The sequence below is a fragment of the Condylura cristata genome, unplaced genomic scaffold (assembly GCF_000260355.1).
Source record: "Condylura cristata isolate star-nosed mole 26May11 unplaced genomic scaffold, ConCri1.0 scaffold00034, whole genome shotgun sequence".
NCBI classification, from domain to species: Eukaryota; Metazoa; Chordata; class Mammalia; order Eulipotyphla; family Talpidae; genus Condylura; species Condylura cristata.
In genome coordinates, this window is record NW_004567135.1 from 4,418,628 (window position 1) to 4,430,275 (window position 11,648).

General features: G+C 64.2%; 1 protein-coding gene across 1 annotated transcript in view; it reads left to right on the forward strand.

Moving 5' to 3' along the window:
- The first annotated feature begins 1,185 nt into the window (after positions 1-1,185).
- SMUG1 (single-strand-selective monofunctional uracil-DNA glycosylase 1) overlaps positions 1,186-11,648 on the forward strand; it is a 21,588-nt gene continuing 11,125 nt past the window's right edge. Inside the window, exon 1 of the mRNA XM_012732298.1 lies at positions 1,186-1,541. Coding sequence (XP_012587752.1) covers positions 1,186-1,541 — 356 coding nt within the window. The remainder of the gene's footprint in view (positions 1,542-11,648) is intronic.

Sequence of the window (11,648 nt, forward strand, 5' to 3'; positions counted from 1 at the left end):
GGCACCCCTGCCCCCACAAGCCTCCCTCAGCCTGGCCAGATGCCTTTGGGGCCTGGAGACAAGGGCTGGAGAATGTGGCTGCCATAAACAGTGTCCGGCTGCACTGTGAGGCTGTAAAACCTGCCTGGCAGAGGCTGGAATGTGGAGGGATCCAGGAAGGATTTTCCGGCCGGGTCTGGCCTGATAGCATCTTTGGGGCCCTGGGGTCAAAGGGGAGCCCACCTCCCCCGCCCTCTCCCGGCCATCCTGCTGCTCCCTCCTTTCCCCTCCCCTCCCCTTCTCCGCTTCCAAGTTTCCGCAGGGAGCCTCTGTGTGGGCACTCTCCTTGGCCCCCCACTCAGCCCCTTCTTGCCTGACCCATGGCTCCTGGGTGGCCCCCTGGCTGGGTAACTCGGAGACTTCTTGGCCCTCACCCCTGGGCAGTAGAATGGCCAGTAGTGATAGTGCCTTTCCCAGACAGTAAATTGAGAGATATTTGCAAAGCACTCAGGACAATGCCTGGCTTATCCGAAAGGCTATCCGATTGTTAATATCATAAAAGCAATGCATCCACTGACTTCCCTTTCTCTCGCCTGCAGAAGGACCCACATCAAGCGATGGGCGCTCTTCTCACTGCTTCTCACCACCTCTACCTGGGTCGTGGTGGGGGAGCGGGCGGGCAGGCAGGCTCCGAGGCGGGGCTTCTGCTCCGCGGCCGCCGCCTCCCGCCGCCCCCGCCCGCGGCTCTGCGGCCACTCACCATTCCTCCCGCTGCCAGCAGGGGGCAGCAGACGCCTAGCCTGCGCGGCGCAGGGGCGTGCCCAGCTCACCTGGCGGGCAGGCTGAGGGCCCGGCCCGCGAGGGCACCGGGAGAAGAAAAGCGGCTCCCTTCTGCCCCCGTGCCTCTGCGTGCGAAGCTGAGTCGGGGAGGGGTCATCTTGCCCGTGGTTACCCAAGTTGTGACATGCACCGGGCAGGAAGGCCTTAGACCTTCCGGAACCCCAATCGGCGAATCACGGCCGGAGGGGCTGTTCCATGACCCGACCCCTCTGCACACGAGGCGCTGAGCCCAGGGGGCTCGCTCAGGCCTGCACAGCGACTCCCTGGCACGGTTCAGCCTGCTCGCAGCGCTGGCTGGTGACCGCGGGCACCCTGTTCCCCTCCCAGCGGGGCCTCGGGCTTCGAACACGCACCTCCTCGGGCGCGATGACCGGTGACCGCAGCTGCCCCCAGGGTCCTCTCCCCGCTCTCCCACCTGCTCTACCCCAGCCGCTTCCTGCTGGCCTAGCTGGACGAAGGGATTTGCTTCCTTCTCAGAGTCTGGGTCCCGGAGACGCGCGCTCCCTGGATAACTGCACCGTAGAACACCCGCGGTGGCTCTGCCTGGCTCGCCTGCGGCAGCAACTTCATCCTTCCGCGGCCTTCCAGGGGAGGACCAGCAAGCGTCCCTGCTGGGGAACAGCGCACGGCTGGCCCGGGGCCACCTCCAAGGACCCCGCCGCGCCCACAGAGTTCTCCGTGGCGGAACCCGCCGGCCAGGCCACCCTGGCTGTGACGGGCAGGTGCGTCCCCTGAGCCCTGGCTCCGAGCTGGGCAGAGGCGCTGGCCGGCTTCACCACCGCTTAGAGGCCGGGGAGGGAGGCCCACTCGGGTGCAGAGGACCGGGGCCCTGGCTCAGGTCCACGCAACTCCAGGTGAACCCCGCGCCCTGGTACCTGCTGGAGCAGTGCTCTCCCCGGCGCTCTGTGGAGAGCTTGTTCAAGTCAGCCTCTGGCCCAGCAGGTCGGGGGCCCGGCCGGAGGGCACACTTCTGTAAGCTCCCTAGCAGCAGCGATGGTGCTGGGGTGCGGCCCTCCGGAGGCACCAAGCATCAGGTCGAGGGGTCCCCCTGTCCTGGCACAGTGGGCTCTCTGGGCCTCAGGCCCCTCTGCAGCAGGAGATGCTCCCAGGCAACCTGGCCCTCAGTTCAGTCTCTTTGCGTTTCTTTTCTTTCTTTCTTTTTTAAGATTTATTTATGCACACAAGAACTGGGGTACAGGGCTAATGTGTGGGTAGGAGAATTCACTAGAGACAGAGTGGGGAGCAGAACAGGTGAATGCACTGAAACGCACTGCTGAGGGGAGGCAGGAGGGTCTGCTGCGCCCTGGGGGTCCCTCCCTGGCCGAGGATCGAACTCGTGCTGCAGGGGCTGCGGACAGCTCCACAGTGCTGAGACTGAACCCCTGCACCATTGTGCGGAGGGCTCTAGGACACACTGCTAGGCCACGGGAGGGCAGAGCCTCCCCGAGAGGCTGCAGGGTAGTCCTCATCGCGAACAATAGTGTCAAAGGGGAAACTGAGGCAGCAGCTTGCCCTCCTCTCACTCCTGCCTCTCCTGGCCTCTAGCCTCTGCCCCCATGCCCTGACACGTCACCCCATCTCTGTCCCTCCTCCGCTGGCTCCGCGCACGGCCCCACCCTGTGAGCGCCCAGCCCAGGGCTGGCTCTGAGTGGCCACTGGCCAGTTTGCACGGGCAGCTCCTGGCGCGTGTGAGTGTGTGGGTGTCTGCGAGCCCTTCCTCCAGCTCCCTCCATCTTCCTGTGATGTGCGCTCCAGCAGGGAGCCCCTGGGGCTGGCAGAGGGGGAACCCGCTTGTCTGGGGGAACCCAGAGTAGACAGTGGGTCCCCTGGGGCTGCTGGCTCCCAGAACCTCACCCCTGCATCCACACCCTCACCTGGCCTTGGGGTGGGGGTGGGGCCACGGAGCAGGCACTGCACTTTCCTCCTCCTGCCACCCACACTGCCTGGCCTCTTGGGGGGTCTGTGGACCCTGTGTTAGCCCGAGGACCAGAAGCTGCTCACAGAGGAAGGCCTGCACCGCTGGGCCCCGCTGCTCTCCAGACCCCGCCGAGGGGCCAGGGGCCGAGGAGGGACCCGAGGGAGGGCAGGGCCAAGCTGCTCCCTTGGCCTTCACCCCCCGCTGGGGGCCAAGGGAGGCCCTGTCCCCCTGGGAGGGGCCTGACAGCGGCCATTGCGCCCCTCTCTAGTGCCATAGTGCCAGCGCCTGTCTCTCAGGTCCTGTGACCAAAGACGCCAGAGATCGGGGCCAGGCCGCAGCAGGAGGCGCTTCCCTGGGGCCGGGCTGGGGGGCGCAGGGCAGGGAGAAGCCCTGGCTGCTGGGGCATGTGGCACGGCCCCCGGGCAGGCTGCATTGCTCTCCCGCCTCGTCGCCCCTGAAAAATGGCAGCCGGAGGAGCTGAGCAGCAGCCTTGGGCTGATTCGGAGCACCCCGGGGCGGGTGAAGTCCAGCCCTGGGAGCTAGGCCCGTGGGGTCGGGCCTCTCCTTGTGCCCCAAGCCTGGTCTGGTTCTGGGGGCCACCAGGGGAGGGGAGGGCCTGGGGATCCGCCTGCCCCGGCCCAGACCCACCTGCCCTCCTGCGCCGCTGTGGGGAGCAAGCTGCTGCTGGGGCTGCCCACAGAGCCAGGCCCGGGGCGACACGCACTGAGACCCAGGCCGAGGGGCCGGTCTGGGGGGCGGGGGGACAGCAGAGCCCAGTGTGGCTCCCACTGCTGGCCGCCCCGGCCTGTGGCTTTTCCTCCGCTTTCTCCGTGTTGTTTTGCTCCTTTTCACGTGAAGACACCTGCCCTCACCCCGCTCCCCTCTGGTCCCCGTCTTAGCTCAGAGAACTCTCCTCTCCCTCCAAGGGCGCCCATTCCCTGCTCCTTCCTGGAGGGTGGGGGGGCACCACCAGCCCCCCTTCTGCAGCCCTGTCCTGCCTGCCCCCCAGCCCCCCATCCGCGCCCAGTTTTCTCCTTCCTTCCTCATCAGGTTTCAGGCCCTGGCTCCGAAGACATGGGAACAGCAAGAGTGACCTCAGGGAGAGCCACTGGCCGCCAGGAAAGGAGGGCAGATGCCCAAGAACTTCCAGGGAGCCTGCAGAGCGTCCTGAAGGAGGGCGGGTCCGGGAAGGGGGACCCCGGAGGTCCCCCCTTGCGCTCGCCCCTCTCCTTACACTGGCCCCCATGAGCGTGACTCATGGGCACTGGCAGGGGCTGGTTTCAGTGCACCCCTGAGGTCCTCGAATGCAGCAGGAGCCGCGGGGTGCCCTGTCCCCTGCCTGCTCGCTGTCCCCGCTCGGGTGCCTGTGCTCTGACCGTCCACCCGGCCCGTCCCTCACCTTCTCAGGCTGGGGTGGCCGAGAGTCCCGGGGACCCCCTCTCTGTGTGTGGCTGTGTCTTCGCAGGGGTCCCGTGGGGCTGCGTGGGGGAGGGTCTGTGTGGGGGCTGGGTGTCCCAGTGTGGGCACCACCTGTTTCTGGGGGCCGCTGGCAGGTGTGATGGGCTGGGGGGGCAGATTGGGCCTCTCTCCTGGGGGTGTGCCTCCCTCCCTCTCCCCCCCACGTTGTCCCCCACCCGCACCCCTGTAGGGGAGGCGGAGCTGCCTGTCGTGCCGGGCCAGGCCACAAGGGGGCTCCGGGACCCGGTTTCCCTGCCCTCTGCAGAGAGGGCCGGGGGAAGCAGCCCACAGCTTCTGGAAGGCGGGGTCCCGCGGGGGGCGGGGGTCTTGCCATCCGCCCCCAGTCCGAGGTCTCTCCTGTGTCAGCCAGCAAGTCCTTACCCCTGTCTAACGGCCGTCTCTGCCGCTACTGGGGGAGAAAGGAAGCCGGGTGGCGTTCAGGGTTTGACGCCAGGTCCGGCCCCTGCCCCAGCGCTGTGGTCTGGCCGCTCCCACAGCGGGCCGAGCCGCTGGCACCCGCGGGAGGCCGGACTCGCGAGTGGCCTGCCCAGCCGGCCCAGGCTGCAGTTCTGGGGGCGGGGGCGAGTAGAGCCCCTGCCTGGACTTCCACGGCTAGGGGCTGCGGACGGCTGGGGACCCTCCCTGGCCACTGTCCATCTCCAAGCCTCAGAGGCTCAGATGCTGCCGCTATCTTGGCTCTGGATACTGGGGTTACCCTTCAGAGGGAAACCCCAGAACCACTCGCCCCCCCTGGAGATCCCAGCAGAGGGAAGGGTGGATGGCAGAGCAGTTTCTCTGCGCCACTTGACTACGTTTTCGGGTTCTTCTGTTGAGCATCACTAACTGGCCAGGCGAGGCTGCGTCCACACAGGACGCAGCGTCCACCCTCTGTGCCCTCAGAGGGTGTGCAGGCCCCCCTGCCTCTGCCCCTGGACCTTCGGGGGCGTGCAGCTTGCAGGTGCTCTTCTGGCCGTCAGCCCGGGGTCCCTGGGCGCCACCTCACCGAGGCAGGCCGGAGCCCGGGGCTTGCTGAGGAGGCCTCGGGCGCCCCGCACAGCCAGAGCCTCCACGCTCTGCTCCCCTCACTGGCTCTCGGAGAAGGGGAGGGGTGCCCCCTCCACAGCAGGTAGTGGGGTCAGGAATGATGGGGAGGCCTTGTTTGAGGCTCAGAAGTCTGGGGTCCCCCTTTCGCTTCCCCCCACTCCCCTCGAGACCCCTCTCTGACTCCTCTCCCTCCTGCCACTCACCCCATCTGCTTTCCTCCTGTTTCTTCTTCTTCCTCCCGGTCGCTCTGTTCCTTTTGTTCTGGCACTCCCCTGCCTTCGCTCACTCGGCATGAAATTAGGTGAAAGAGACTTTAAACACCAAGACGTGCGTGTGGCCAAACCCCGAGCTCTGCCCTCTTCTGCCTTGCCCCACTTTCCTGGTCTCTGTGACAGGTCGGTACTTCTGATCCATGGGCCTGAGGTGAGGAGGGAAAGGGGCCTAGGACTCCGGTTCCATTGAACAGTATGTGCCCTGGGGACAGGGGACATGGGGCCGCCCGCGCACCCTTGAAGGACTCAGGGCTGGGGAGAGAGGCCAGGGGCGTCACGGGGGAAATCAGGGAAAGCTTCCTGGAGGAGGTGAGCGCTGAGGTGGGTTTCCCGGATGAGCTGGAGTTTCCTGGTTCATGGCGGGGGGCCGGTCCTGGCGGAGGGGCCGCCCCGGCGGGCGAAGAGAGCTTGTTAAGAAAGGGCAGGGGCGTTCAGGGAACTGCCGGGGTTCTGTATGCCTGGGGCCGCGGACCTTTCGCAGTTAAGACAGTTTCTAATGATGAGCTCACAGGCCAGACAGGAAGGGCCCGGAGCAGGGGTTGCTCTGTGCCAAGTGAATGACGAGGACAAGGCCGAAGAGGGGCCCCGGGGAAGAGGGTGCCGGGACCTCGCTTCTTTCCCATTTACTTAGCTGAGACCCGGTCTCAGCTGCCTCGTCTCTGAAATGGGGTCAGGGACGCATTACTACCTGCAGGCAGGTGAGTCAGGCAGTGTGGTCCCTCGAGGCGCCCTGCAGCATTGAGAACTGGGGGTTTACCATGATCACACTGGGCTGAGTGACTTGGGAGCTGGAGGGGGGCGCTTAGTAGGGCTGCAAGTGGTGGCTGTGCTGAGCTGGAGGGGGTGAGGGAGGCTGGGAGAAAGGCGGGGCGGAGGTCAGAGGCAGGACGGTGGAGGTCACACGGGGACGGTCACGTGTGGCCTGGGCCTCGGGCCGCTGTGGGCACAGCAGCGCTGGCGCAGGGGTGAGGCTCACGTTGGCAGGAGGTGCGTGACGAAGTCCCAGGCTGCCAGCAACCTGCCTGGTGGGTGCCCAGGCTGCCAGCGTGTGAGCCCCGCTCTCACGGCCCCAACCTGCCTGGTGGGTGCCTGGGGAGGGCAGACAGCGCCGGAGTGAGCCTGGAGCTGGAGGGTCAGGGCCGTGATGACCAGGAGCCGGGAGAGGCCAGCAGCGCACACTGCATGTAAATTAGCTGTGCAGGGCTGAGGGCTCCTGGGGGGCGAGGCAGCAGCGGGTCCTGTGTGTCCGCGGGGCTCCTCGGGCCTCATTGGCCGAGCCGGGGCAGGCGCGGGACACAGTCCGCCATTGCTCTAGTCCCCCTGCGGGCCGGGGGCTGCACCCCCAAGGACGCCCCTGCACTCCCCGTGCTCGGGGCAGGCCCGGTCCCAATGAGACAAGGCGCCCTGGGACAGGCCCCAGGCAGGGAAGCGCGGGGGCAGGGTGGGGGCCCCGGAGAACAGAGATTCTAGGCAAAGGGACAGATGCCAACACAGTGAGCAAGGCGCCCCCAGAGCACGAGAGACGCACCCCAGAGAGAGACCCTGACTGACAGGCAGACGGGGGAGGCCTTCTCATGTGTCCCGCAGCCGCTGTGGCCAGCGCCTGCCTCCGCACTGCCTCCCGCCCGTCTGCCTGTCCCCGGCTGACCGTCCCTTTGTCTGTCTGGCTCTGTTTGTTTGTCCCTTTGTTGTCTCCCGTCTGTCTGTCGCCCGGACCTCTCCGGTGCCCTTCCGCCTCGTGTCTCTTTGAGGAGAGAAGCGGCCTGCGGGACCGGACAAGCCCGGCTTCCTGCCTCCTGGCCTTGGACAGGTTCTTGCCTTTCCTCCTCCGGAATTTGGGTATTGATGGCTCCCTTTCCGGGGCGCCCCTGTCCCCACTTCCTGACATGTGTATGAGATGCAGGGGAGTAGGTGGGTGTCTGTATTTGTGATTACACAGGCATTGGGACAAAGAGTTAATTCATGTGTGAGGCCCTAGTGCTTCTCAATCTGCTAAGGACAAGGCAAGAAGAAAATAATGCTTGCAGCATGAGGCACACTGGTTAGACCGGCAGAAGGACTTCCCGAAAGCGCACTGTGGGACACAGCAGAACAGGTCAACTAAAGGAAATCAAACAGCCATCTTCATAGTCTGGAGGAGCCCCATGAGGGGAGGACGTGGGTGGGCAGCCTGACCTTCCCTTGTCTGTGCAGTCCAAGGAGAGACCTTTGGATGCTGTGAGGGAGCAGGGACTTGGGCGAGAAGACAGGCCACTGTGCTATCACCCACCCTAAGGCTTCTCCTGCACACCCTCCCAGCAGGCTGGCGAGAGGGTGAGGGGGGAAAGGGTGTGAGGCGATGCTCTCTCCCCACCTCCATGTTGCTTCCCTTCTTCCCAAGCTCAGGACCACCCTGCCCCCGCCCCCCGCCCCCCAGTCCATGAGCGATGGCTGCTGGGGACGGAGTGATGTATGTAATGCAGATAAAATGTCAGCAATTCTAAATGGGTCCAGAGATGCAGTCATGGGGGGCGGGGAGGGAGAAAGGGCGGAGCAGGGGGAAGAGAGGAAGGGAAAATGGATGTGGTTCCTCACCAGGACAGCAGCTGGGGCAGATGCCCCCTCCCCCAGCAAAGGCCAGAGGAAGGGTGGGCCCAGGCGGCAGGAGCCCAAATGAGATTTTGAAGAGGGCGCTGGAGGGTGGGGGTGGAGGAGAGGAGGAGGCGGGCGGGGGCAGCGGCCGGAGCTGCTGATGTATAGCGGTTTCATAACTTCCTCAGTATTAAAGGCAGGTTCATGGGGAGGGCAGCGCCATTAATCACCAGGCTGAATGGGGCTGGGATTTGCTGAGAGGCTCGCTCGCTGTCTGCTGCGGCTGCTTGGCTCGAGGGCGGGAGGGGCAGGCAGGGATGCCCCTCCTGAGCCAAGGGGTAAGGCCCCAGGAATCTGTTCTGCTATCGGGCAAGAGGGTTTGTGCCGGTGGGGGACAGGGGCATTGGGGACCCTGGCAGGAAGAGGCGAAAGGATGGGGAGGCTGATGGTAGGGGCTGGGGGAAGGAGGGGGCAGAGTCGAGGGGACCCTGGGGGAGAAGAACTGGGGGGGAAGGATTGTGCGTTTGAACATGAAATTGATCACATGTAAATATAATGCAAATGACATGCAAACGAGCGCAGGATTTCTCCAGGTCCACAGCGCAGGCATTCTCTTTCTCCAACTGAGAATTGGGGCCAATTTGCATCCAGTTCCATGCCCACTGCCTTGTTTCTTTATTATTAATATTTTCAGAGGGAGAACTCAAGGTCTCACTTGTTAAGGGGGTAAGGGAGCCCAGTGGGGCTGCTCCAGGTGAGCCTCCTCCTCCCCTCGGCACTGATGTGTGCCTGAGTGACGGCAGGAGCCAGAGTGGGACCCCTGGGGAGCCAACAGGGGTCAGGGATGCAGAGGAGGCTCCGCAGTGAGGCGGGGAGACAGGCGGAGACAGACAGCTCTCCAGAGCGCTGGAGACAGACCCTGACAGGCAGGAGGACGCACGTGTCCCGTGAAATGGGCACTGTCATACTCTCTTCCAGGTGAAGGATGGTCAGCTCAAGGTCAGAGAGGTCGCGACCTCCCTCAGGTCACACTGCTGGTAAGTGCCACACCCCTCGCTCCAAGTTCCCTGGAAACTTCTGGGCTTCTTTCAACTCACCAAAAGAGCATCTCTGAATGAGAGGAACAAAAATTTGCAGCTTCAGGAGAGGTGCTGCACTGACTTCTCAAAACAGCCTCGCAGGTCATCAGGTGTTAGAGCCACAAATGAAGCACCAAACCGTTAGTGACAGGGGCCTTCAGGGAGAACAAGCAAAGGAGCCCCAGGGAGTGCGTCCCAGTCGGAGGAGGCCGGGCGTCGCCGGTGGACCGGGGTGTGGGGAGGAATGCCGGGGGCACCAGGGGCCAGATGGCTGTGGCAGTGGCAGGACAGGGTGGGGAGTGGGTGCTGCAGTGTGGCCTGGAGTTTGCAGGCAGGGCGGGGTCAAGCTGACAGGGTGAGGGGACAGCGGGACAGGTGGAGGGCTGGGGGCGCCGAGCCCAGGACGCGGCTGTCCCCTGGAGGCTACCTGGGAGTAGCGAATCTGTACGATCGTCGATTCAGCCTACAGACATGTTTCGTACACGAAACACGTGCCAGGGCTGGTCAGGAAGCAAAAACCTCACAGCGGTGTCCTCGTGAGGGAGGACACACAGCAAGGGCGTCCCGCTTAGCGCCAGGCTGAGGCTAGATGAAGAGGCTGAGGGGTGCTGAGGGTGGCGTGTGGCACAGAGCGCCATGCGGTCAAGGTTAATCATTGTTATCTTTTTTTTTTCTTTTTTACCTAGAAGGAGCAGAGGCCAGAGGTGCAGGGGTGAGAGGATTCCCCAGAGACAGAGCGGGGAGCAGAACAGGCAGATCAACGAAGTACACTGCTGAGGGGAGCAGCGGGGAGACAGGAGGGGTCTGCTGCACCCTGGGGGTCACTCCCTGGCTGGGGATCGAACTCAGGCCGCAGTGGTGACAGCGCTGAGATTCACCTCTCTCGGCCGCCAGGGAGGCCCTGCAATCATCCTAGTTATGATTCTGCAGGTCTAGAGGGGCGAGGCGTGGGGAGGTTTGGAGGGAGGGAGGGCAGGAGCCAGAGACCAGGGAGAGTCGGCATGGGGCAGGCGACGCGTCATGGGGCAGGGCAGGGCAGGGGCAGGCCGGGGAGACTCTCCCTCCTGGGTCAGTCCCTGCTCTGCTGAGGGTTGCCGGAGCAGGAGGCAGTAGAGGGGAGCCTGGGAGCAGGGGTTCTCGGTTCCGCTCGGCTCCCCTCCCAGACTCACCTGACTCCTCCGTTGTTTAATTCAGCTCCCGCCGCCCTGGAAGAGGCTCCTTCCATCCTGCCGGAGGACCCCGGGGCTGGCTCCAGGGTCCTCGACTGTCTGTCTGTCTGATGTCTGTGTGGCTCCCTCAGGATAACTGCTCTGGACAACTTTAACACTACTCAGACAGATTGTCCTATCTCCTGGCCCCGACATCTCCCACCACTGCATCAAGCCAAATTACTCAGCCCCCCCCAGCCCCAGGCTCTGGTGAAATCCGATTAGCAAGGAGAGAGCTGTGCTGAGCTGACAGCTCCTCCGATAATTGCTTCCCAAGTAGGAGATGCAATGTCCCCCCTCCTCTCCGGGGGACCCAGGCGTCCAGGCCCAGGAGGGGCGGACACCTGACTCGGAGAACCTAGGGTGCTGGCACAGGCCTCCAGTGCAGCGGCCATCAGCCCATCAGCCGGTCTGCGCTACCTTGGGGCGGAAGGTGATGGGGTGCAGCAGAAGCGGGGGCCCTGGGCTCTGTTTCTGCCTCCCCGTCGCCGCTCAGAAGACTCCTAGGTGCCATTTCCCAGAGAGGAGAGGAGGCCGGGGAGGCCGCCTGCCTGGGCGGGTGGCTGTGCTGTGCACAGATGGCGGAGATGGCAGCCGGCCCCTCGCTGTCCAGTTCCGGAGGGGCGGAGGGGGGCTGGAGGATGTGCCCTGCGTTCTGGTCGGCGTCTGTCTCCTCCAGGTGGGCGGCGCGGCACTGAGGGCTGAGTCCCCGGGCAGGGGTGCAACATGTGTTTGGAGGCTGGAGGAGGCTGATCAAACTCGATACTGTTGTGCTGCACCAGGGACGCCATCTCTGCGGGGTGCAGTGACTTCTGCTCCTGGTCCCCTCTCTACTTCCTAAACTGGGGCCCCTCTGGGGCCTCTGAACCCCGCTTCCTTAATACCATCCCTTCCTCAAGTTCTTCCATTCTCCGACTGCCTCATCCTATCTTCTGCTGACTTTGGAAATGTGCGAAGTACTTTCTCCGCTCCCCTGAGTTCCAGCCCCCAGGCCTAGCTCATCGGGGACACTGTCTTTGAAAGCCTCCAGGAATGAGGGGCCGTGTCACCCCGTACTTCAAGTCTGATAAGGTAGATGGCCTGGATCTGGGCTCCGCAGACGAGCTGGTGTGTGGCCTGGCGGGCGCCCCCGGCTGAGGGGCCGGACTCAGCATGAGGCACCACGCTAAGCTCCTGTGCTGCCAAGTCTTGTATTGTTGTTTTTAAAAGCTTTATTTATGTTTGCACACAGAACTGGGGTCCAGGCCAAAGATGCGGAGGGTGAGAGGATTCACCAGAG